The sequence below is a fragment of the Malania oleifera genome, chromosome 6 (genome assembly GCF_029873635.1).
Source record: "Malania oleifera isolate guangnan ecotype guangnan chromosome 6, ASM2987363v1, whole genome shotgun sequence".
Lineage (NCBI taxonomy): Eukaryota > Viridiplantae > Streptophyta > Magnoliopsida > Santalales > Ximeniaceae > Malania > Malania oleifera.
The window spans coordinates 102,632,681-102,659,973 of record NC_080422.1 but is presented as its reverse complement, the minus strand read 5'-3'; the positions used below and the strand labels follow the sequence as shown (position 1 = coordinate 102,659,973).

General features: G+C 35.9%; 3 protein-coding genes across 4 annotated transcripts; 2 read left to right on the top strand and 1 right to left on the bottom strand.

Moving 5' to 3' along the window:
- The first annotated feature begins 1,165 nt into the window (after window positions 1–1,165).
- LOC131157240 (ribosome biogenesis regulatory protein homolog) lies at window positions 1,166–7,628 on the top strand. Its single transcript, XM_058111232.1, has 8 exons — window positions 1,166–1,331; window positions 2,233–2,383; window positions 3,940–3,991; window positions 4,199–4,327; window positions 4,411–4,528; window positions 6,865–7,048; window positions 7,158–7,271; window positions 7,392–7,628. The coding sequence occupies exons 1-8, from the start codon at window positions 1,243–1,245 to the stop codon at window positions 7,536–7,538; spliced, it is 984 nt and encodes a 327-aa protein (XP_057967215.1). The 5' UTR covers window positions 1,166–1,242; the 3' UTR covers window positions 7,539–7,628.
- A 2,226-nt stretch (window positions 7,629–9,854) lies between these two features.
- LOC131157239 (adenine nucleotide transporter BT1, chloroplastic/mitochondrial-like) lies at window positions 9,855–18,113 on the top strand. Its single transcript, XM_058111231.1, has 3 exons — window positions 9,855–10,864; window positions 17,140–17,301; window positions 17,409–18,113. Exons 1-3 carry the CDS (start codon window positions 10,259–10,261, stop codon window positions 17,877–17,879), a joined length of 1,239 nt encoding a protein of 412 aa, XP_057967214.1. The 5' UTR covers window positions 9,855–10,258; the 3' UTR covers window positions 17,880–18,113.
- Window positions 18,114–19,516: 1,403 nt separating this feature from the next.
- Window positions 19,517–26,834, bottom strand: LOC131157238 (uncharacterized protein At2g34160-like). Of its 2 annotated transcripts, XM_058111230.1 has the most exons (6): window positions 26,403–26,834; window positions 26,067–26,115; window positions 20,940–21,002; window positions 20,769–20,833; window positions 20,260–20,357; window positions 19,517–19,906 (listed from the first exon to the last, which is right to left on the bottom strand). In XM_058111230.1, the coding sequence occupies exons 1-5, from the start codon at window positions 26,517–26,519 to the stop codon at window positions 20,262–20,264; spliced, it is 390 nt and encodes a 129-aa protein (XP_057967213.1). In that variant the 5' UTR covers window positions 26,520–26,834; the 3' UTR covers window positions 19,517–19,906; window positions 20,260–20,261. The 2 variants fall into 2 exon arrangements, with proteins under 2 accessions (XP_057967213.1, XP_057967212.1); XM_058111229.1 differs by having other exon boundaries at window positions 19,517–20,357.
- Window positions 26,835–27,293: the final 459 nt, after the last annotated feature.

The window sequence follows — 27,293 nt, the reverse complement described above, 5'->3', positions numbered from 1 at the left end:
CTTCGGGTCATTACATTCTCTCCTCCTTATAAAATTTCGTCCTCGAAATTTACTATTCATATAATTCATCATCCCTTAAAGGCAAAACGATCTACTTATTTTATTACTTACCCTCACTTATGGCGGAGGAATACCGTGGTTGCATTTCAAGTCCTGAGAAATTACATATAGCAAAAGAAAATTTCTCCCAAAACTAAAATACTACTTACTAACTAAATTATTACATATAACTGCAAAAGAAATACTACACATTTACTTACATTTCCTAATTACATTTGAACTTCTTGGAACAATTGTGGGTATTTTTGTCTGATCTGTTCTTCGAGCTCCTAAGAAGCCATTTCTATTGCATGATTCCTCCATAGAACTTTTACCAAAAGAATTTTCTTGTTACGTAACTCTTGTTCTCTTCTATCCACTATCTGCACTAATACCTCCTCATAGGCTAGCGAATCACTAAACTCTAATTCACCATAACTGACAATATGAGAAGGGTCCGAGACGTATTTTCTCAGTATAAAAACATGGAACACGTCGTGCATCCTAGATAACGCAGGTGGTAAAGCTAACTTGTAGGCAACCGGTCTCACTTTCTCTAGAATCTCAAACAGACCAATAAACCTAGGGTTAAATTTATCCTTTCTTCCAAATCTCATAACCCCTTTTAACGGAACTATCTTCAGAAATACATGTTCACCAATATCAAATTCTAATTTCCTGCGGCAATTATCGATATAACTCTTTTGTCGGCTCTGAGTTGCACTGATTCTATCCCTAATGAGCTGAACCTTATTGTATGCCTGCTGCACAAGTTTTGGCAGTGGATTTATATAAATTTCAATATAATCTTACATTACATATTATCCAAATACAATAAAAATCCAAATGCAAGACCTCTGTAAACATAGAGTTAATTAATGATTTGCTCTAAAATTCATTTTTTTTAACACTAGATCATCCCAATGGCAGCATAAATACAAAAATATGCTGTATTATTTCACAAAATTTTTCTGAGAATTACTTTAAAATGATCAATATGTTCACAAAAAATGTTATTGCCCTACAAAAGAAAAGGGCAAAAAAAAAAAAAAAAGAAAGAAAAACGAACGACGTCGTTTCCCTGTGATCGTTAGGGCTTTAAAAAGGTTTTAAGTTTGTGGCGTCTCCCGTGGCCTGTGCAGCATTGCTAATTCATCACGCCGATAAAAAAGGGGGTTCTGAAGAGTTGGAAGGGAGGCGATTATGGAGGAGGATCGGAGCTATGGGATCGACCTGGGCAACCTCTTGGCTTTCGACCCTCATCACCACTTCCCTTCTACCCCCTCTTCCAGGTTTGTGTTTCTGCGTTCTGCTTCTCCCACGCACTTTTTTTTTTTTTTTAATTTTTTCCTCACTTATTTGATTATGAGGGTTTGTGAGTTTCGAGGGTTTAACTGGAGTGAAGTCTTTGGCTTGTAGGATCATGAGTTTTGGTATTTTAGTTTCATGCCTTTATTTGTTTCTTTTCATTGCCTATTCTGTATTGCAATACACGCGACGCATAAACCCTGGCATTTAGAACTCTAACTCCATGTTTCCAAATCAGCGAGCAACCCCCTGATTTAAATTTTAGCAAAAATCTCTCCAGCATTATAAGCAGGACAATTATATCACATTCTATGTAGTAAGATTTATGTTGAACTGTTAATCTGTTAAGATTGATATCTGATGGAGGTTAGTCCAGGTATTGGTCACACCTTTGAAATGACATGACAGTGCTTTGTTGTCTATGTATTCAATACGGGTTAGGCAGAGATAAATGGAATACAAATGATATGGGGACAGAGGGTGATTGAGCCTCTAGTTGCAGTTGAGAATTGTATTGCCATTTGATGACTTTAGTTTATTATAATAGAGCTAATCATTTACTGGATGATGGTTTCCAGCTTCCTATAAGAGATATTAGGACAAGAGAATTTCTGGTATCAGGTGATGAGATGCTGGGCATTGAATTGGTGCCTTGGTGAGGTTGGTACTGGGAATGTATTTCCAAGTTTTACTAAGCCTATTGGCTGCTATCAATGCAGTCATCGCAGTATATTTGACTTACTAGCCAGCCATTTTTATATGATTTTGTAGAGTGGAGCTAATACTAAAATGATAATGACACTGGGCTTCTATAGAATTCATTAAATTTCAATGGTTACATAATTCGTCGAAACTTACTGTATATATGCTTAATTATATTCTTAGGAAAGAGCTAGTGGGGGAATGTCTACGAGAGGGGACCAAGCTAGTCCAAGCAATTGCAGATGCTCTTTTTAACTTACCTTCCACTGAGGACCTAGATGGCCCTCTTGTCAAATTGCCTTCACCAACGACAAGGTTGCCCAGAGAGAAGCATGTAAGCCTTCCTTTGCTTGTTTTTTTTCGTGTCCTGCATTTATATGTTTATTTCTGCTGTACTTGACTCTTGATTAAGTCACTAGTTCTTTTTCTGTTGTTCTGCTTTACTACTCCTCTATGCAAGAAAGGAAGATTCTTCATAGGATTCATCAAACTGCCTTCCTTTTATTTGGATTTCAGCATGGAAACTTCTTGTTTGAACTTTGCATTTTGTTTTACTTATGGCTGATTGACATATGCATTTAAAAAGCATAGGAAAGTACGAGAATCATTTTCTGATTGTGTTTAATCGTGCCTTTTGCACTGATCCAATTTTATCACATGTTTTGGCCTCTTCTATAGTTCTATCTCAAACCATAATCATTATTGTTTGATTTAACTAATTATTACTTAATCCTTAGTGTTAGTGTCTCTCACTGCATACATTTTTCTCAAGCATGAGTGCTGTTTTTCTTCTTAAATGTAAGTTGAACAAAGCCATATGGGTAATGAACTCCTTAATAATGGATTTGACTAGTAGAGGGTGCACTTGTCAACTTTATTGTGGTGGTGACCAACCTTGCCAACCTTGTTATTGATATTAGTTTTGACTAGGGGTGTAATTGGTTTGGTTTGGTCAATTCTTTGCAGAATCCCACACCTAAACAGATTATTTGGTTCCTAATATTTATGTACCGAAATGAATGATGGTCTAAAACCGAATGAGACTGAAATATTTGGTTCCGTTCTGTTTGTGTTGTTTGGTTTGGTCTTACTAGGCCTTGATTATGACAACTAAAATTTAGACTGGACTTTGTTAAATTATACCAATTTAATTAGAAAATTTGCCCAATGGAATTTTTTGTTGGAAATACAGGTGTATATGCCTTCTAAAAAATGAATTGTTGAATTGAATTTTTAGGGATGTCTTCAAGAAAAGGAAAAATTCTACCAGTTACGTTCTTTAGAGATTTCAAAATTAGTAATTGAATTTGCCTTGTCAGTTCGGTTCGTATGTTTTCCTAAAACACAAATTGAAATTGAACTGAAACATTTGGTTTACTGGTTTCTGAACTGAACATAACCGACTGGCGTAAAAAACTTATTGGTTTTGATTTGGTTTGGTGCGGTTTGGTCAGTTTCATCGGTTTCAGTTGGTTTCGTTCCGCCCCTAGTTTTGATGATCTTGGTGCTTCCTAAGTTCCCATGCTATTGTAATGCCACCATTGCTCAAATTTTAATTAAGAGTCTGTTTTCCTTGCATTCATGCAGAAAAAGATAGTTATGATGGTCAATTTCTCTAGGAGATGCATGGAAAGTTGTTTCAAGATGAGTGAAGAGGGGAAAAATTTAATGTTTTAAAATATATGATGGAAGATTGTTGGGGTTGTTTTCCAGCATGACTTTAAGTGAGTTTTACTAAAGCTCTGATTTCTGGTCATGTGATACCATTAGATGAAATTAATTAGAAATTGCTTTTGTTATTTTCCCATTCATCTTTCCTGTTATAGGTATTTTTCTCCGTTATTTATTTTTATGTTAATTGCTAATACGAAACTTTTTTTTTTCCTCCAGCTTCCGAAGCCCAAACCTCCTACAAAATGGGAATTGTTTGCCAAAAAGAGAGGTTAGTTATATCAATTATTTTTGGTATATAGGCATTGACAATTTATTGTAAAAGAAATTTCTCTGTATAGCTCTAAATTTTAATTTTAAAAAATTTGTGCCTTTAGGTATTCCTTCCATTACTATCTAGTCTTACAATTTCTTGTCCAATCCCAACTTCCTCATTACATTTTCTTACATTTGTTAAATTTCTTTGTTATGTCTGTAGGTATAACAAAACGCAAAAAAGACAAGATCACTTACGATGAACAAACTGATGCTTGGAAGCGTCGCCATGGCTATGATCGTGTAAATGATGACAAATATGTTCCCATCATTGAGGCCAAGATGAGTGATGGTAAGTGATTGAGCTGGGTGTTATTGATCTTCGTTATCCTCATTAAAATTCCACTTTGTATCTCAGTTTTGGTGTTTTTTTAGAACCTGGAGAGGACCCATTTGCCAAGAGAATAGGAGATAAGAAGAAGCGAGTAGAAAAGCAAGAGAAGAATCGATTGCAGAATCTGAAACAAGCTGCAAAAGTTGGTGCCTTGCCAAGGTTTGCCCTTTCACCATTTTTTACCTCAAAACATAGATTTTTCAGCAAAGCCTTTAATTTGATATACCGTATTTTTTTCTGATTTACTTTTGACAGCCACAAACTCATTCGGCAAATTCTCTTTGTGGTTTTAGCTAATTCAAAGTTCCATCAGTTCACTGTTGTTATATATTTAATCATCTCTATAACTTAGAACTTCCTTTGAAGGTTCCTTAGAGACCATTTGGTATCACTGTCACAAATTAGAGAAATGAAAATAAAAATCAGAAATAGAAACTAAAACCTAGAAACTAGTAACTTGTTTGGTTACCATTTATAAAATTAATACAAACTTAAAACTTAATTTAAAAAAATGCTCATTTTCATCTTAGATCAAATAATATAATTAAAATATGATTAAAATAATAAAATTACAAATGATACACATTTAAAAAAATTACTATAATAAAAATAAAATTTATTATTTATTTTACTTAATTGTTCTACTTTCAAAATTTAATTCACAATAAAAATTTTATTGGACATGACAATTGAAAAATAGTAAAAGTATTTTTTAATTGACTTTATTATTATTTTTTGAAATTTATGTATGTTTTTATTTTAATTATATTTAAATTCTTATGATCATTTAATTTTGATTTTAATTTAAAAGTGTGTAAAATGAATAATTTTAATCCACAAAAATTATTTCTGGATATTAAAATTTTGGGTAATAGGTTGCCAAAACAATTGAAAACCATAAAATTTGCTTTAATTTTTTGGCAAACAGCTGAAAACCAGCAATAAATATAGAAAATTGACAACATAAACAAATGTATATTTATAATCTGTTTCTTCACTGTGGAGAAACAGAAATAGAAAACAGAAAACTGCAATGATACCAAGTAGACCCCTTAGATGCTGATGGTGGTCTCTACTTTGTTCATTTTCGTGAGAAAGTTATACATTTCTTATTTGCAAGGCGTGCATAGATTATTAGACAATCCTTTTGAGATGTGTACCTGAATTTTAGGGAGTGCCTTACTTTTAGGTTACTACTTACTACAATTATTTATGCATTACACAACCTGATCACACACTGTCAATTTTATCACATAAAATAATAATTTAACAGTTTGATAGTAATAGATGAATGCTGCATTGCATGCATGATATGTTCCATATCTAAATGAACGACAGATGGCAGCATATGCTTTTATAATTCCATATTTAGTGAGCAAGTGCTAAACAATGAAAAAAAACCTCGCAACGGTTTCCAAATTTCTGAATACAGACAGTCCATTCTTGCCTCACATGAAATTTGACCAGTTGATTTAGTGATCAATTGAGAAACATTTTTCTTATATATTTATTTAGTATTTTTCCCCATTTTCTTTTAATCCATTTGGAAAAATCGCTACTGATAAATCAGCTGGTCTGATTGTTTTTGGCAAGGGGATGCCCCTTCAAGCCCCAAAATCCATGATTGTATATACTATCTTGTATAAATTTATTTTTGGAAAATTGGAAAACAAGTTGTATTTTTGTTTTTATTTTGAATTGTACAAATAAAAATTAAAAACTTTCTTTCTACAACTAAACAAACTCTTTATTTTGTATCTTTTGATATGAATATTGAAAAATTAAAAAATAACTTGAAATTTTTATGATTCTTTGCAAAACAAAAAAAAGGAAAATGGAAAATGTTTTCTGCAACTAAACAGGCTCTTAGGTCTCACACTTAATTTTCAAATATTATAAAATGCAGTGTCATGAAACACATAATATTACCTGCTTGTATCTAATCATGTGTTACACGTGATAAAAAAATGACCAGTAAATAAAAAGCACAAGCATGTTGCGATAGTTTTTTGTATCTGGTATCCATGACTAGAAGTGACTTTTGATCCTACAAGAAGCTGCTTTTCCATCCTGCAATATACAAAGAAAGGTGACCGATACAAAGAAGTGGTTGTTAAACAGCATTTTGTTTTTTGTATCTTGTTTGTGTCACTGTTGCAAGCTGATTTTGTTATTCCTGAAATGGCCCCTCCAAAATGGCTTAAAATCATGTTATGAACTACTTCTGGCTATCCATGCTATATATGTAGCTGTTGTGGGAGTAATAAACCTAGCTATGGTAACAACATTATTACATTTCTAATTAAATATTTCTCATAATCTTGTCCTATTCATCTGTTTGCTCCAGTCATTTAAGCCTCAATTTAATTCATATATATATATATATATATATATATATATATATATGAATTTATTTTCCAGTACCTGCAACAGGGCATGGTGCACGTCACTTCCTTGTTACTTGTACACACAGAACTAATGAGTTTCTTCTGTAGCCATGTTCAACTGGCTGCTACAGCCTTACCCATTACAGGAACTCAAGTTGCACCCAAGAAAGTTGGCAAAGATGATCTACAAAATGTAGCTACAATGGCTGCAACTGCAACAGCTAGTGGTGGAAAATTTGACAAGAAGTTGTCTGGAGAAAAGCCCGAAAAACACAAGGGAAAATATTGCAAGGTTTGTAAACATAGCCCACCTTGCCCACATGAATTGTTTGATGCAATTGCTTCTAATCACACCCCAGGCATTATGAATGTCATCTTATTTTTCCTTTATTTGTGTTCAGTTCCTGCCAGTGGTGGAAGGAAAAGGAATGGGCTCACAAGAGAGGCAGCAAACTGAAAAAGTTTTGAATAAGCTGATTTCCAAGAATTCCCATGAGATGCTCAATGTTCATAAGGTATCTCCCTTCCATTCTGTAATTCATCTATTCCTCATGGATAAGGTTGAAGCTTTGCTAAGCTTTCTGGTCAAGTGAAACTGTGTCTTATCATCTGAACATGTTGGGCTTGGGCAACAGGCTGCTACAGTGCACAAAGTGAGGGAAGAGAAGAAACGTGGGAATCAACAAGGGAAGCCTTCGTCGAGCTCGAGCAAATTGAAGCCCAAGAAGAAACTCCACAAGAAATCATCCAAGGGGTCCTCGAAGAAAGGAAAGTCACAATGAATGTTTTTGTACTCCAATTTTGTCTAGTGGAAAGAGTACTATCTTTTCATTCTAATGTTCTATTTATCAGTACAGAAGTTTTTATATTAATGCTCTCTCTCTCTCTCTCTCTCTCTCTCTCACACACACACACACACACACAGGTACTCTGTTGAATCCTGGCCCCTTCAGCACCCTTGAGGCGCCTCCATTACGTGCCTCCATTGCTAGACCATACCGTAACGGTCTTGGCAGCTTGATTGTTGAATTTGCTGCGGTGTAGAATTGGACAACAATTCAATCTCAGGTTGAACAGTGCAACATTGAATGAAGTTTTACACAAAGGCTTTGTTTGGAAAAAGGGGTTCTAATAATGAAGAAGTGGACATTTGATTACAAATTAAGAAAAATCAGAGATTAATTGTACAGAAAATATTCTGGTTTTTGTGTCACTTCCTTGAGACTTAATATGAAAAACATTACCATTTATTTTTTTATTTTAAAAATTTTTAATTATATTAGAATAATTTTTAAATATTATTCAATATATAAAAAATGTAAAAGTAATTTTTTCTTATTTTCCTTTGCTTTATTAAAACAAAATTCTTAATGTGGACCCATAATATTCTGAATTAAAGGTTCTCTGTTTGTACTATATAACGTTAGTTTCTTTTCAAAACCTGTGTAGTAAATTCATGTGAACATATGTGGTGACAAACTTGAGCTCTCCAAATTCCCAACTCTTTATCACATTGCTGTGTGGCACAAAACAGTTCTCTGCCTAATGCCTAATGCCTAATGCTACTGCGCAGAACAAAATTGACGACCCTGTTTTTGTCAGGTGCTAGTGGTGGTCCAAAAAAAAAATATCCAAATTCTCCATTCCTTGTGGCTTTGTTTGCCCCACCCCCAAATAAATAACCTAACAAAAGAACAAAAACCCTTATCCTCTGTGGCAACGAAAACCCTGCAATACCTTGAACTAAGGTCACTGCAGACATGCATGGAATAGATAACTTAAAGCATTTTATAGAAATTGAGGAAGAGAATGTTGCATTTCTTTTCTTCTTTTTTTTTTTTCTTTTGAATGAAGAAAATGTTGATTTCATATGTGCAATGGTATTTCCTTTTAGGAAAAGATTTACTTAATCCATTCAAAGCAAAGCGGAAGTATTAAAAGTTATAAGACCCATCTAGTTGTGATTATTTATTTTATTTTATTTTTATTTTTTAAAGAATGACAAAAAAAGTGTTAGTTAAATTTTAGTTTTACCATATTTATATGCCAAAAATGAGAAATAATAAAAAGTTTCGATGCAATTTCCTTGTGAAAATGGTTTTACTTTTAATTTTACATTTTTTCAAATAATTTTAAAAATGCCACAATTTTCTAAATTTATATAGAACAATTGAAAAATATCTTTTATTCAACTCTAAATTTCTAATTTTTAACTTTGTGCTTGAGTAAGGAATTTCAATTTTAAAGTTGGATTTGTGTGGACTATTATAAAATATAATATAAAATTGTATTGAATTTCTTACAAATATACAAATCCAAATCTAAGTTTTAGTTTCAAAATTTATGATCTCAAATACAAATATATAAATTTTTGAAAAATTTTCAAATAAATTATCTTTTTTGTAATTATTTTGAAATTTAAAAATAAATTTTTTGCACAAATGAACAAGTCATTATTTTCCGTCGTTTTAATATGAATATTGAAGGACTAAAAATTAAGTTAGAATTATACAATTTTTTTTAAATATAAAAAAAATATTTTTCACAACGAAACAAGTCCATACCACTCTTAAAATTTTATTTCTTTTATGATTAACCTGTGTCTCCTTAAATTTAAGTGGTAAATGTATAAGAAAATTATATGTTCATGTCAAAAATTTATGTCATTTAGAAAGTTCTTGACTTGGAATCTTTTTAAAAAAAAAAAAAATGCAATATTTCTATATTTTCACCAAATGGGAAGAAAAATTTTACAAATTTTAAATCTAACCCAATTAGATGTCAAAAAAAGAAGAAGGGGGAAACAAACTAAGATCACCACAAATGCAGCTGGTGAGAAGGCCATTAATTGGGTCAATTACAAAATTCACTCTTGAGGGGGCAGCCTTTGCCTTTTGGTAAACTAAACTAAACAAGAGCAACTCTAAATAAGAGTTACTTTTCTTTTTTTTTATATTTTAGATATTTAAAATTCATCAAAATAATGGATCCATCTCTTTATTCTTCTATACTTAAATGTTGAGATATTATTTTAAACAAAAAATCTAATTCTTAATTCAAATCCTAATTATTTAACTAGGATAGCGTTTTGAGTTACCAAGCCATCCTTTGAGGACACAAAACAAGAGCTTATTGAGGAATACACCCTTCTTTCTCTGCTCAGAGAGAGAGAGAGAGAGAGAGGAAAGGAAGAACTACACTCACTGGATTTTTTTTTCCCTCCGACCAAATCACCTGGTACCATCTAGCCCTGGTAGTTGATGTCCTTCTTGTTGAATGTATCATATACTTTATTCTGGGTTAGCCATACTCACAAGTTTGTTTGCTTCTTTTTGACATAAAAATTAGACTTTTTGCTCAAGTTGTTGACACCCAACTGGTTAGTTGCGTTTTTGGAGTGCCCATTTGCTCAAACTCCATTTTCTATGATTCTACGACAGCCAAAATTTTTCTGGGTGTGTTGAAAACCTGAAGAAAGTCTTCAGTTTCAAGCTTCAGATACATGGGAGGGGGAGAAATGCAAAGTGCTATGCCTGCTGACGATAATGGAGGTGGGCTGTTCTCTGATTCTGAGTTAGGTTTTCAATGGAGCCCTCAAGAAAGTTGTTTTCATCCCGGAGGATTATTTGCAAGTGTAGGGCAGATGGGAAGGGGATTTGGCATTTCATCCAATTCTTTAAGCCCAAAAGGCAACAGTGTGAAGCTTCCATATCCAAACCTGTACACAAAATATGTGTCAATGCGAGATTCTGGGTTTCAGATTGTAGGGATGCCAGAACTGGTAATGGGTGAGGTTAGGGAGGTTGAAGAAGAGGGGTTGGGGAAGAAGAAGAAAAATAAGAACAGGGCTGGTGGTGGTGGTCTTAAATTGAAAATTAGGATTGCTAATCCATCATTAGGGAGGTTGATAAGCGGTGCGGTTGCTGGAGCAGTATCAAGAACAGCGGTTGCTCCGTTGGAGACAGTTCGGACACATTTGATGGTTGGGAGCTGTGGACACTCCACATCTGAAGTGTTCAAAACTGTGATGAAGATTGATGGATGGAAGGGTTTATTCAGGGGTAATTTGGTTAATGTCATTCGGGTTGCACCAAGCAAGGCTATAGAGGTGAGTAGTTAAGAAACTTGCGTTTCTATCTGGATATCCATATGCATATATTGTATGATTTCTTATCAATGAGACATTCTGGCAGATCATGATATTGGTTTTGTTTGATGCGAAAATTTGAATGAGTTTGCTGGTTACGTAATTCAGTACCTGTTTCATTTAGAATATTAGATATAGTTCTAGGTACCACTTAATGGTTTGCGCGAGTCCTAATTGCTGTATGGATTAGCTAAAATTTTGTATTACTTTCTTAGTTTCTTTTCTTGGTTTGTTATCACTTATCAGTGCTTCCTGCAGGGAGCACTTAATCTTGAAATGGTTAGTTCACAGGAAGCACTTAATCTTTAAATGGTTAGTTCATGAACGTAACTTGCTTGTTTTGTCATGAATGCAGAATCACTTCATTTTGAGGGTTTTTTTTTTTAAGAGGATTTCTACTTTTGGTGTTTTTCTTTGCTTTTGTATGTGTGTGCATGTGTGTTTCAATTGCCTCTGACCCTCTTGGAGCTCTTGTAGTCCTCCCAACTCACCAAGCCAAAATTTAGCTTGTCAACTTTGGTGTTGGAATGAAGTGAGGTTAATGGGGCCAAAACTTTTGGGATTTAGATTCCCAATGAATTTGCACTTGTCTACTCTTTTGAATGTTCAAATTGTGTTAAGAGTTTCCAACTGTTCAAGTATTCAACTTGAAATTGATAGTCATCTCTGTACAATTAGGGATGGTGATAGGCCTGATTAACTTGGAACCTGCTGCCTTGCGCCACATCTATTTAAAATAAAGACCTAAGAACAACGAAAAGAAGCCACATAAATGGTTAAAAATTTCTTGAAAAACTCGATGCCTGTAATGCAAGATGAGATTACTACGACAGCATCATTTTTCTCAAGTGGTAAAAGACAGTACTCAATCACACAGTATGTGCCCCTCCTCAATCTCTTGAGGGAAGGGCTGAGGGAGCCCAGCCACTTTAGAAGAGGCTTGACATCCCCTGCAAAAGTACTTGTGAAGATTGCATCCATGTGCGTGGTGTTGTAAATTGATCGGATATAGGAAGCACAACGGAATAAGTAAAACGCAACAACTAATCAAAAACAACTAGTGTATGAGAAACAACAACAACAACAACACGAGAATTTACGTGGTTCGGTAATGCCTACATCTACGAGAGTAATCGACACAAGAATTTCACTAAGAAATTTTTGGATACACAATACACTTATCAAAATGATCTCTCTTGTCTCACAATACACTAAGACAAGAATATATAGACTTTCCTTCGGAGATTTCCCCCCAAAAACCAACCAACTTAACGTTCAAATTCAAATTTTGAATTTCAGTTTCGTTGTCAAAACAAAACCGTCGACGGTTTTCCTGAGATTTCCTGAAACCGTCGACGGTTTGAGATACCGAGAGCATGTTTCTAGCCGCACTATGTTCTTCTCCTTATATAAGTTAATCATTTCAAGAAATGAGCCACCAATCACAACAATCTCCACCTTAGAGAATTTCTGCCCCTTAGTAGAATCACGAAAAACATAGCCCGATGCTCCACCTTGACCTTAGAACGTTAAGTTGGGTCTGTCTCCCTTCTAACACTTGGAGATATGAAGTAAGTCCAAGCAACACCGCTTGAACTTACCAATGGCAGCTTCAGCTTCTACCATAAACCCCGACACAGTTGTAGACGCAACACTCGAAGACTTCACCCTAAGCTTCCAATAAGATCTTCTCACAACAGTGAACACAAAGCTGTTGCAAGTCTTGTATCACCAAAACCTTATGCATAGTCTTCAACAAAACTAACAATTGACGGTCCATTCTGTTGTCTGCTGAAACATCCCATTGCACAATCATGGAGGACCTTTGACATATCTCGGACATCACAACCCGTCCTTGGGTACCGAGTGGTAGACATTCCATATTGATTCTCCACATAACCCCCTTGAGACGGCAAACAAAGTCTCCCTACGGTTCCGTCCTCAAAGCCACCCGGAGATAACATCAATCTCCCTGTAGCTTTATCCAATCAAATCAGCAAACCAAGACTCATCCTGACCGTACCCAACACATTCATGTCAAAACCTTTCAACAGAGTTCCTAACTGATTAACCTTAGTTAAAGCATTTACAGTCAATAACATGTCATTCACACACAACAGATACATCACTTCATGTATCACTATCACCCTCTTCCCCAACTGGAAGCCTCATCAATTTATACCTGAGTGGTGGTCTAATAGTGCACATAGACTCACCGTGACTCTGCTAGTCTGCTAAGTTGAAACTCCATACAATATGACCAATGTCATTTTTGCCCTGAGTCTGTTCCTCCACTTGCATCACATGCCCATTCATACTATGATACTATTGACCCGAGATAGAACTCCCCGCATTTCTGCCCGAAATCCCTAACTCTACCTGAATAAAATGATTGCTGCTGTCGCAGTTTTCTGGCATTTATTTCTCTTTCTTTACCTGAATACGCTGCCCCATGACTTTATTACCAAAAGTCATGTCCTTGATCACCCATTTGTTTGCCACAGGATCACCCAGCTTGTACTCACCTTTCCCTAGAAAGATGTACTGTCCAGACATAACACCAAACTTAGATCCTCCATTACTCAAATAGTGGACCAGTGGACATCCACTCACAATTGAGTAGTCTACCGCAAGACCTGCCCACAATTCACTTACAACTTTCTCATCTAACGATGCCTTTAGCGATCGGTCACACAAGAACGCGCCATACTCACTGATTTCACCAAGAAGTACCCTGCAAGCCTTACATATGACTCACCCTGCTCACAAAATTTCTTGAATGAAACCAGCGTACTCAGACCCAATGTTTGATGTGAGGATTTCTTTTCTGGTCTGATACTCCATCTCAACCACAAGTTTATCCTGGTAAACACATCAACATCAAGCTTGTGTCACATGAGATAAACCAAGACCTTCCGTGATACACTCACGAAAAACATGTCTATCCTTTGATGCTATCATCATCGGTCCCCCAACATAATACATGTAGCCACCCATATTCTTCAACTGCATATGTCACAAGGTATCTTATTCAAATTCAACAGCTGCAGCTCCACCTACAACCCTAACTAGTGTTTTGAAAGGCATTTTTTAGGCGCGCATCGGTGCGTTTTGAGACAAAAACGCCTCAAGGCGTATGTGTAAAGGCGTAAATCCAAGAAAGCGTTCGCCTCAGCCAACAAAGCGTATGCCTAAGCCAAAAAACCACGCTTTTTTATGCTTTATAAGCAGGGCGTACGCCTTTCGGTCTCCCACAAGCTTCTTCTCCTCTACTCTGTTGCCGAAGCCTGACAAAGCCTTCGCTCTCTCTTCGAATCCTGGACGAAGCTCGGCGAACCCTTTGCTCTCTCCTTCAAAGCCTGGACGAAGCTCCACGGAGCCAACGAAGCTTGGCGAACCCTCTGCTCTCTCTTTCGAAGCCTGGACGAAGCTCCACGAAACCGACGAAGCTTGGAGAACCCTCTGCTCTCTCTTTCGAAGCCTAGATGAAGCTCGACGAAGCCTCTGCTCTCTCGAAGCCTCTCTCACTCTCTCAGCCTCTGCTCTCTCTCTCTCTTGAAGCATGTGGTCTCTCTCTTTCGAAGTCTCACGTGTCTGAGTTCTTTTTTTTTGTTTCATATTTTAATTGTTTAAATTAAATCTTGCTGCTGAAATGTCTGAAGCTGATTCAAGTGGCAAAAAAAAGATTTTGCTTGGAAATAGTTAATACATAAAATATTTTCTCCATTATTCTAACATTTTTCTCATTTTAATACTATATATATAATTTTTTATTTATTAATTATTTTAAAAATTACAGTCCCAAAAGGCTTACGCCTCACCTCGCGGAGGGTAAAACACCTCGCCTTACGCCTTCGCCTTTTAAAACATTGACCGTAATACCCTGCAGTACATAGATATTTTCCGCTATCTTTCTCCTTTCATCACTATCGAGTTGCCTTCACACATTTTCATTTTTCCTTTTTCAAACTTGTAACAAAATCCATTACAGTCTAAAGTACCCAACAAAATAACATTCTTTCCTAGACCCTCTATATGCCTTACATCATGTATAGTTCTTACAATATCATCATATATTTTTATTTTGACATCTCCAATATCAAATATTTTGCATGAAATATTATTTCCCATCAAAACACAACCAGTATTGACTAACCTGTAGGTGTCAAACCATTTTCTATTTGTTGTCAGATGATAAGAGCATTTGGTATGTAGAATCCTAGAGTCATCTGTGAGGCACTCCGAACCCGATGAAACACATAACATATCTCCATTACTGCATTCTGAATCTCTTTCTACTACATTTGCAGATTTTGACAAACCTTGCTGATTTTCAAAATTCCCTTTCTTCCACTCCAGACATTCCGATCTAATGTGCCCAATTTCACTACACTTAAAGCATTTCACGTCCTTCTTCTTCTCGGATTGCAGCCGAGATTTGCTTTGGAACTTACATCTCCCATGTTCTTGGTTACTTTTCACAACAAGTCCTTCACTATGTGAAGTTTCATCTCTAATTATTTTTCTTTGATGAAAACCAAGCAATGCACTTGTTACCTCTTCCAAATTCAGACTATCCTTGCCTCATGTAAGAGTGATAACCAAGTTCTCATAAGTTTGAGACGTAGGTAGGGAATTTAATAACATCAACACTTTATCTTACTCTTTAAACTTTACATCAACTCGCATCAAATCACTCACAATTTGATTCAAAGTGTTGATATGCTGGTTCAAATCTGAACCTTCAACCATCTTAAGCCAATACAACATTTGCTTTAGAAAAAGTTTGTTTGATAAGGACTTAGACATATACCGGCTTTTTAATTTATGCCAAATTGCTACTGAAGAATCCTCCTCCATAACATGATAAAGAACTTCATTGGCCAAACATAAGCGTATTGTAGAAACGGCATTTGCTTGCAATTCTTCACATGTTACATCATCCATACCAACCGGTTGAACACCATGTAGAGCCTTCACCATCCCTTGTTATACAAGTATATCCTTTACTCTCTTCTGCCACAAACCAAAATTTCTGGTTCCATCAAATTTGACGATGTCAAATCTTGCAAAAGATGATCCCGATGCCATGACAACAATCACTCTGATACCAATTTGTTGTAAATTGATCGGATATAGGAAACACAGCGGAATAAGTAAAACGCAACAAGCAATCAAACGCAACTAGTATATGAGAAACAACAAGAACAACAACACGAGAATTTATGTGGTTCGGCAATGCCTACATCCACGGGAGCAATCGGCACAAGAATTTCACTAAGAAATTTTTGGGTACACAATACACTTATCAAAATGATCTCTCTTATCTCACAATACACTTAGACAAGAATATAGAGACTTTCCTTCGGAGGTTTCCCCCCAAAAACCAACCAACTTAAGGTTCAAAAATTTTGAATTTCAGTCTCGCTGCCTAGAAACAAAACCGTCGACGGTTTTTCTGAGATTTCTTGAAATCGTCAACGGTTTGAGATACCGAGAGCATGTTTCTATACTACACTATGTTCTTCTCCTGGTGTAAGTTAATCATTTCGAGAAATGAGCCACCAATCACAACATGTGGTCAATGTTAGGCTGCCATGGACCCATGAGTAAAATACCACGTTATAGGTTTTGTCCCTCTGCATCCTCTTGTGGCATGACGCCATACATACCTTTGGCTATCCACAAATCCTCTCCTTCTCTCTCATAGTGTCACATTTAGAGATCATTATATTGCCATAGACCACGAAGGGGTATTTTGTTAGGATGAAAAACTATTCATCAATTGGAATAGTTGATTGCCAAAAATTACATTGATATTATTGCTTGAAGATGAAGGTAGGCCTTGGATCAATGGTAAGGCCACTTCTTTGTGACTGATTGGTCACAACTTTGAGTGTAGGGAAACAGTCTTTTTGCATAAAGGCAGAGGTAAGACTGCGTATACTATGACGATCCTCCCCCTATACCCTTGCAAAGTAGGGAGCCTTGTAGCCTGGGGACGATATATTGCTTGAAAATGCAACAATCATACAACGATACAGTGTGATCCTATGTATGTCTACTACAACATTTAATCATATCAGTAGAGTAAATATATCCTTGCAATATATGACTAATTTGCCAGCCTTTATGCTTGAAAACAATGGAATCCCTTCCTTGACATTCAACACATCAAGCTCTCTGTTCATGTTTGAGTTTACTCTCTTATATTTGCTAATGAAATACTTGTATAGTTATTTGCTTATGAAACAGTTAAGAAGCACTTGACACCTAAAGTTGGAGAACAACCAAAACTCCCAATTCCTGCCTCACCAATTGCAGGAGCTGTTGCTGGAGTTAGCTCTACACTATGCACATATCCCCTTGAGTTACTTAAAACTCGACTAACTATCCAGGTAAAATAAAAAATCATTGAAGTTTTGACAAATTGATCTATTAAAAAGCACCAACTTCTTTCGATATAAGGTTATTATCTCATACTCAAGGTTTCATCTAACTGCAGAGGGGCGTGTACAAAAACCTCTTGGATGCTTTCCTGAAAATCATACAAGAGGAGGGGCCTGCAGAACTATATCGAGGCCTCACCCCAAGTCTAATTGGAGTTGTCCCATATGCTGCTACGAATTATTTTGCTTATGATACATTAAGGAAAGGATACAAGAAGGGTTTTAAGCAAGAGGAAATTGGGAACTTAATGACCCTCCTAATTGGATCTGCAGCCGGTGCAATTTCTTGTAGTGCAACTTTTCCACTGGAGGTGGCTCGGAAACACATGCAGGCCGGGGCTCTCAATGGGAGGCAGTACAAGAGCATGCTCCATGCGCTCGCTAGCATACTTGAAAAGGAAGGCCTTGCTGGTTTGTACAGAGGACTGGGTCCAAGCTGCCTGAAGTTGGTCCCCGCTGCTGGCATTTCATTCATGTGCTATGAGGCATGCAAAAGAATACTGATCGAGAAAGAGGATGATCCATAGCAAATATTAGAAACTTTATTATTGTTGACTCCTTTTTTATATTTTTTTGGGGGGAAGGGGAGGGGGGGGAGGTGATGAGACAAAAAGGACTTTATTCTAAGCTGTTATTTATGGAAGCTGAAAAAGAGAAGAGTGATATTTGATTAATGCATTGGCTGCCTTGTCATCACTTTTTGTTTTTTATTTGATTCAAGAATTCATTTGTCAAGATGAGGGCATGAATTTGGAGTACAAGTCTCTTAGTTTTTGTTATTACATGTTTTTGCTTGAACCATAAAGGGAGACAGCTGCACAGGATTGATTTGGTGTGGATTGCAGAAGCATGGGCGATCCATTGACATGGTTTGGCAGGCTATCGAATTAAAATTTTCTTTTAAAGTTCCATTCTATGATAAGAATGACAATAGTCCAAGCTCTGTGATTTTTGCACAAGAAATGGGAATTCAGTGAGGGGTCTGTTTGGATGGAACGAGAACTTAATTTTCTCTTACCAATGAAGAAACAATCACCCGAACTTGGTGGAAAATGCCAAGGAATGGGCAGAAAATGGCATGCATCGGCCAACATTGATGAACCAAGTAGAGGATTGTGCGTGGGCGCGTTTTTGTCTTTATTTATATTTTATATTTTGGGATATCCTTGAATTCCTTGTTTTCAGCGAGGAATCAGTACAAAAAGAGAAACGTAAAGATTTTAGGGTGCACAAAATTATCAAAAGAAAATCCCATTAGAATATATGGCAGCAAGGCCTTTGGAGAATATGTCTAACTTCCCCATGGAATTTTTTTTTTTTAAATAAAAAAAAAAATAGGTAGGCATGAAACGTGACCAAAAAGAATTACACTCATCAAATGGAAGTGATTCTGCTTTTTCTTTCTTGCTTTTTCTTTTTCAGGGTTCCTCTCAATCTTTGTGCATGTTTATGTGGTAGGATTTGGTTCCCAGCTGTAAGCATCCACAAGCTTGAACAGCATAAAAAGAATACGCAAACGTACATTCCCAAGCATTTGGATTTCTTGCCTCAACCATTGCTCTAGTTTATTCCTGCACGTTCAAGCTGACATTTGCCCTGTGCGTGATGTGAAAATTGGAAAGACCAAGTCATGGACAGTCTTCCCATTCAGATATATTACCTTTTTCTTTTCTCCACACTTTGCCTTGCTAACAAGCAATTTTGAATCAAACGTGAGGTACTATTTTTCGAGATGGGATCAAGCCCATAAAACATATGAAGGTTTGCTTTGTACTTGGATGAAGAATTGGTAAACCAAACAATTTTATACCAAGTTTTGTTCACTTAAAATCCAACTTGACTACTTTAATGAAACATCAGACACTCCCACCTGCATTCACAAAAAAATGCCCCGAGTCTTTTTACCACATCTACCTGTCTGGCTCATTCAGATTGTTTTGAAACTATTCGAGTTGTAACACTTGAAACAAGGAAGGCTTGGTATAAACCCAGCCAAACCCACCAAGTTTTATTAAGCAGATGGCACCAATCTACCAATATCAGGTTGGGAATCCTCAACAAAGGAATAAGAGCTGCTTCAAAACAGGTTTTCTTTCTATCTTTCTTTTTTTTTTGTTTGGGTCTCCTGTAAAATCCCAATCACAGCCAAGGATCTCTATAAGAGTTACCTGAAAGCAAGAACATGGTATGGCCAAAGACGGAGTTTTTTACAACTAGAAACCGGAAAACTATAATGTGGAAACAGAATCTCATCGCCAGGTAAACATCATTGTTATAAAGTCAGATCAAGCTCAATCCTACATCTATAACAAAAGTCAGATCAAGCTCAATCCTACATCTATTACATGCATTCCTTAGGATGAGGGTGGTCTTCCCTTCTCAAGATGCATAATTTTAACTTCATTCAAATCAGACACGGCATTGAGTTTCAATCAAATGGCTCAGAGCAACACAGAGGAAATGTTTGCCTTTTGCAGCCTGAACTTTGGTGGCCCTGGACCCAGAATCAATCCCAAGGTGCACACACCCACACATAACAGTTACCCTTTAATGCCTGAAAAGACAAATACACTATCAAGAACTTCATGCCAAATGACCACCAGCTTTTTTTAGCACTAATATAATGAGCACAAAACAATTTATCAGCTATCACTGCATATTTCATACCATCAAGATGGCATCAAAACATTTTCAGAAACCTAGAAGCTACAAAACAAAAAAAGAATTTTTTGAATAGCAGGCAGAGTTGATTTCTACACTCCTAACAAGATATTTCCACAACTATGAAACTCAATCAAGACCAGGTCCCGCAAATGTCTAGAATCAAACAAATTGACCGATTAAGAGCATGCACCAGCATCTAAAACATACGATTAACCCAAACCAAACTCATAGAAACAACCGCACTTTTAAGTTTGCTCTTCACCATCTGCAATGTCCCTCTCCTCTGCAGCAGCTGCCATCAATTCGTCAAAGTTTTCAGTCTTTCCCAGCACTATCTCAATCTGAAAAAAGAAAGAAAAATGCCCGGTGTCATTTAACCTTTGAAGTTGTGATTAAAAGTAGAACTACAATTACAATCACTACGAAAGATTGGATTTGGAAACATTACAAAACATCAATGACCCAACTAGCTGGGGAAATAGCTATAATAACATAAATTAAATAAAAATAAAAATCCCTTAACAAGTGGACAACTACATCCTCAATACCACCCAAATATTGTATCACAATTCTTGGAGACATCTACAATTTGAAATGATAAAGATCCAGCAGGATCCATTTGATGCAGATTGGAAAGCATAAGAGGGGGCTTCACGCTGAAAGGTCCCAATATAAATGTGCGCAACACATACAGCACAGCATGGTCTATGCTATAGCCAACAGTAATTGTGTAGTTGTGTAGAGAAACTCACCTTCGCTTTTTGGATAGGTCGTCCTCTTGATTCATCCTTCATATCAACAGTAGATGTCATGATTTCTGCAGAATGTGAAAATCGAACTTCAGAAAACTCGAGATGACTGCTTGCTCAAATGAACCATATACTATTATGTGTGTTTACACACACACACACACAAATTCTTACTCTTCTCAACAGCCAATCCATTGTTCTTCAAAATTTCTGCAATGGTGACAACTGTTGCAATGGCTGCAAGAATCACACCAAAAATAAATCAACGACTAGGAAATCAATTAAGTCTAGAGAGTTCTAATCAGACTGGACTAGGTCTTGTTTCCACAGAATGGGTAGCAAGGAAATAATAACTGCATCAACAACCATATAACGATGCCTGACTTACAATTTATGCCAACCAAAACTGGCACATAATCCAGTTCAAATGAATAAAAGCATAGTTGCACACTTAAATCACTACATTTATCAATGATGGTATTGTAATTGAGATAAAAAAAAAATGGCCCAGACACCTGGCAAAAATGAAAGCCAAGCCTGCATAATATCCAACACCCACACACACAGAAATTATACAAACTTGAAGCTGGCTCCTATTCTCTCACTTGAATTCCATGATTACAACATTACATGTCTCTCAGCATGCCCTAACCCACAAAATGAATCTCCTAGACCTGAATAGTATTACAAACTATTGACTATTTGACAGAAGAATATTATAATCTTCTATCAACCAACATCACAAACTTCATTTAAGTTGTGTTTGGTCAAGGGTCAGCAATTGGTCAGTAGGTAGGATTAATTGGTTAATTTCCAAATTAGCCAAAACTTTCAGTTAAATATTTTCATCAAAGAGATGAGAAAAAAAAAAAAAGATTTCTTTTACTGATGACAAGGCCCATAGGCAGGATGGTTTTAATGTGAAGTTTTACAATTCTTTTACTGATGACAAGGCCCATAGGCAGGATGGTTTTAATGTGAAGTTTTACAAAAACTTGCTGGAATATCATAGAGCATGATCAGGTGGCTGCAATTCTCTCTTTTCTCTAAAGCTCAAAATTGTTAAGGCAAGTCAACTCTACTCCGCTGGTTCTCATTCCCAAAACTCAGATACCTTCTGCCCCAGCTGACCATAGTCCTATTGCTTGCCGTAGCATTCTCTGTTAATGCATCACAAAAATCTTGGCTGGTAGGCTGCAGAGTTGCCCAAGTTACTTCATAAGTACAAACCAGACTGCTTTTGCAAAAGGTAGGTTTATTCAGGACAATTTGTTGCTTGCTCAAGAGTTGCTTCATAATTACCATCTTAGCAAAGTAACTCCAATGCTTGCTTGGAAGGTTGATTTAAGGAAAGCTTTATACTCAATAAACTGGGATCTTATGGGTAAAATTCTCAACACCATTGGTACTCCTTGTCAATTGGATTATGTAATGTATCTAAACCCCTCATTTCTCAATCTCAATTAATAGTTATTGAAGATTATTTCAAAGTCTAAGGAAGGGAGACACCACTTATGTTTTTGTTATGGCGAGGGTGCTTTTAACTAAAATTTTAGAAGGGCAGTCTCTCAAGGGGAACTCAGATACCATCCTCTTATGAGACAAAATTGGTCTCACTAACCTCTATTTTCTGATGATTTCTTAATTTTCTTGCATGCAAGCACTCTGCTGCTAATAGAATTCATAATTCCTTGAGACTTCTATTTTTCTATCTGTTCTTCAAGTTACCTTCAAAGTCCTCTTTTTCATGGCTGGTACTCAAGATAGTGTAAAGCAGGACATTTCTCAAACTTCAGTGTTTTCTCGAAGCTCTTTACCAGTAAGATATCTTGGGCTTCCTTTGGTTTCAAAAATAGATCGGCAACTAAGAATGCAATTTGCTGGTAGATAAATATCATCTAGAATTCATTGTTCGATACATAACTATTATTCTTATTCTGGGGGCTTCAGCTCAATAAATCCGTTTTAATGAGCATCCAAAGCTATTGTGGTTCTATATTTAATCTTCCTACTGCTGTTATTGCTAGTCTGGAGAAATTTTTTTCCACCCTTTACCTGGAAAGAAAGGGAATGACACTAACACTTCTTGGAGCAAAGTCAGTTGGAATTAGGTCTGTAAGCCCTTTTTTTTTAACGTGCTCTGGATATTAAAAACTTATGCGATTGTGCTCGCTGTTAAGCTTTTGCGGAATATTTGTATTTTGTGGGTTAAGTGGGTTCTAGCTGTTAAGCTTAAAGATCAGAGCATTTGGGCCATTAAACCCCAACCATCCAGCACCTGCATTTGGCAAAGAATCCTGAAGATTAGAAATATTGTTTTTATGACTTCACCAAGGATGTTGTTGGTGATGGTAGATAAATCTTTTCGTTCTATGATAACTTGCATCCTCATATTCCCCTTGTGAGAAAGTTTGGGATATCAGTAGCCAATGATTTTGCTCTTTCAATTCATGCTAGTCTCATCTATCATCAAGGATGGGAGTAGGATCTTCCTAAGAAGGCAACTGTCCAGGATTTGTCCTTACCAGAACTGTTCTGGATTTTATTCCGAATGTTACTAGAACAAATTCTGTTCTCTGGCTGTTATCCTCTTTGGGTCTCGAACTCTGACTGGAATCACATCCAAACCAAAAATCCTATTGTTTCTTGAGCCTCTGCAATTTGGTTTAAGGACAACATTCCAAGACATGCTTTTATTGCCTGATTGCCATATGGAACAGATTTGCATACTCTTGACAGGTTGTTGGATAGCAGTAAGGTCAGCTCTGCTATCTGCGTTCTTTGCTATCAAGGGATTGAAAGCAGGATTCATCTCTTCTCTGATGCAGCTCCATAAGTGTAGTTTTAATAATGCCTTCCAAAGATTTAACGTCCTATGGTCTACTGGCCTCCGGGAGGAGTCTATTATCAGAATTCCCAGCTTGAACAATAGCAAGTTGGATACCATTTGCAAGTTTGTTTGATCTGCTATGATTTACCACATCTGGAGAACTAGAAAACTGGTTTGTGTTTTGAAATGTTATAATTGATCCTGATTCTATGTTGCAAGTTGTTATGGTTGATGTTAAATGTCAGATTTCAGGCATTAGCAAGCTACTAAGCTAGCCAGTTATGCTAGATTCTTCTTTTTTTTTTTTTGTTCTTCCCCTGTATTTCCCCCCCTTGCACTCATATACAATCTCCTTACCTTCTTTAAAAAAAAAAAAAAAAAATAGATAAACAAATTTTATTAATTTAAAGAGAAAATCATATAAATAAATAAAAAAAATTTGTGAACTTCTTGGGGAAAGTGCATATTCACCGTGAAAATCTTAGGGTGTTATCATTTTGGGTCCTCATGTTCAATTTTTGTTAATATACTGTCATTCATGCTATCAATTTGGTCCTTCACATTCTAGTTCTAGCAATTTGTACCCTAACATGTGTCCTTATTATCAATCCCCCCACCTCAAAATCATATCAATTATCTTAAAAACCAATGAGGCCATTTTACAGAACTTTCCATTTCTTGCTTAGAATTCTTGTGGTAAAGAAATTTTAAGCAAATGAATAAAATAAAAATGAAAATTAATATGACACCATCTGCTCAGAAATTGGATCAAAACAACATTTGTTTAGAAATTTTTATTTTTATTTTATGGTTTTTGGCACAAGAAAAATAAGAAGTAAAAATTAAAATAATTTTACACAACATTTTAATTGCAATTATTTATTTATTTATTTACTTATAGATTTTCATCACAAAAATCAATTATTCCTATGTACACAAATAAAAATTTTAAAAATCATTCACATAGTTGTGTGTCTAGTGGTTGCTTGATGAATGGCGAGTTATCCTGGTCCTGATTTTTATTTTGTTTATTTATTTCCAATTTTATTTAACACAATTTCTAAACAAGAAATAAAAAATTAATAGCATCATTATTATTGTAACTAATTAATGAATCAAGATAATGATTTTGAATGAGAGAGGAAAATCGACAACAGTCACAAACATTCAGGTGCAAATTGCTAAAAATAGAACATAGGGGACTAAACTGACAACAAGTTTCATTGGAAAAGTTAAAATGCAAAATGTTCAGGGTCCAATATGCACCTTCAATGAATTTTTATTAGTCAACTCAATAATCAAAAACTGAAGATTCAAAAAAATATTCCAGAAAACTGAACCAAGCTAACCAATTTTCTCCAATTACATTAATTAATTTAAAGATAAAAGATAACACGAGGGAGCATATGAACAATGAAAAAATGAAACTGGTCATAGCATAGTGGTCATAGTGAAACATGTATCCTCTAAAACTACATTGATCCATCATGCAAACAAGTTGGAGGCAATAAAGTAGAACATAATAGTGCAGTGTAGTAAAAAAAGACAATAATATGAGCAGAAGCATGTATATTTACAAAGCGCATACCAACAAATGTAAGTCAAGCCAATGCAACTTCTCTTCTTGTTCATTTTTTTTATGGGCTAAGTCTCATAGCAGCTAATAGTAATACAACAAAATGTAATGCTAAGACAGCATTGTGTGCACTTCAGCAAGTTCAACTATTGCTCTTGGACCAAATTTCAATGAAAAATGTAATTATATAAAATTAATGAGTACAAGTCCTTATTTGTATTATTTAAAAGTATAAGGACAATAATAGATTTACCTTAATAGTATTGGGACTATCTTATGATTTCACCAGGCAAATAAGTAAAACAAATTACATTCCCACAGCCAACAGTGTTAGGGCCACAGCATGTTCACCATATAACTCTTACACTCCAATATATGGCAATATGGCCACCAAACACACAAAAATGTTACTGAAAGAAATGCATAATTCATGAACCGTGATATATGTGGTATCTCGACGCATACACCAAGCAATAGGGGAGCACAAATGACATACAATACCATAACAGCATAATGTCAGATGGTCATAACTTAGCAAAAGGACCGCAAGAAAGTGGGAATGAAAAGCTTGACAAAATGAAATGACAAATTATGTGGCTGTAGACTAGCCATAGCAAACCACAATCAAGCTAGTCTTACCACCATAAATGGACAATGGTTTTAATACATATCTCCATGTCACTCTACAATCAGCTAAAAATAAAATATTTTAGCATAGGCAAGATCGAGCTTAAAAATGAGCAATTGTTCCAATCCAGTGTTGAATAATTATTCAGAAATAACAGATACAAAATAATTATAAAATATTTTTTAAAAAATAAATAAATAAATAAATAACGAGTACAGCTATTGAAGAAACTGAAGTGTTTTAGGGGTTAGAGATGTGAAACAATACCCATTCCAAGGGCAGAAAGCTCCACCTCGTTGTGCTGCTGCATATACCTCTGCAAAGTCAATAAAACAATTAACGAACTAAAACCCTAACGTATAGTTTGATCAGAATTTTTCAAAAGCACTACCCCACACCCCACTTCAAAAACTTCCAACTTTTGCTTTCAAAGCAACAAAAATACTTCGAAATTTCCAAATAAGCAAGAGATGCCTAATCCTCAGAAAAATATCAAAACCCCAGATCCCAAGTAGATGAACCCTAGAGAGAGAGAAAGAGAGAGAGAGGCAGAGGTGAAACCCTAGGAAACGAAGATGAAGAGGAGAGGAGTAGTGGCAATACCTTGGCCAGATTAACGTAGAAGAACAAGGGCTTCTTAGTGTTGGAGACCTGAATACGGTTCTTCTTGTGGGAATCGGCGATGTTGAGGTTGTTCACTCCCTCTGTGATATCTTCCATTGCTGAGAACAAAGATCGAGTCCCACCAGATCCTAAACCCTAACCCTCTCTCTCTCTCTCTCTCTCTCTCTCTCTCTCTCTCTCTCTGAGTCGGGGGATGAAGATGAAAGAGAATAATCCGGGGAGAGAAGCAGAGCACAGAAGAACGTAGAGAGAGAGAGAGAGATGCTGCAGACGGCTTATTTTGACCTCAGCAAGGCAACGGCAGCGGCAACAGCAGCGTCCTAGTAGATAATTAAAATTAACAAAAATAAATAAATAAAAAAAGCTTTCCGGCCCCAATTCAAATCCGTTTGAGCCTTTGAAGTCTTGCTGGGTTGAGATCCGGTTATGCTCTTGGGTCGGGGCATTGGACTTTAGTCAAGTCGGGTCATTGGAGCGTAGAATAATCCACTTAGATATAAAAAATTAAGACTCGGAATTCGATCGAGCTTATATTAACTATACTTGAACTCAAGCTTTATTATGTTCGATTCCTTTGAGTTGATATCGAATTCAAGCTCGAGTCACTCTCTTTTTTATTTAAAACATTTTTAAAAATATGATGAATAAGGACAATCCAAACCCACCATGCACAACACCAAAATGCCTTGACATAAAGATGACAACTTTCTTAATGTGTTCCGTCTGATTAATCAAGGAAGTTTCCATTTTTATACTTAGAATATTTTTTTTTTTTTACTTCTTTATATTACACAGTTACACTTCTTTAACAATACAAACATTTCATTGAACTCTGTTTTTAAGTTGCTTTTTAGAGCACCAAATGCTCTT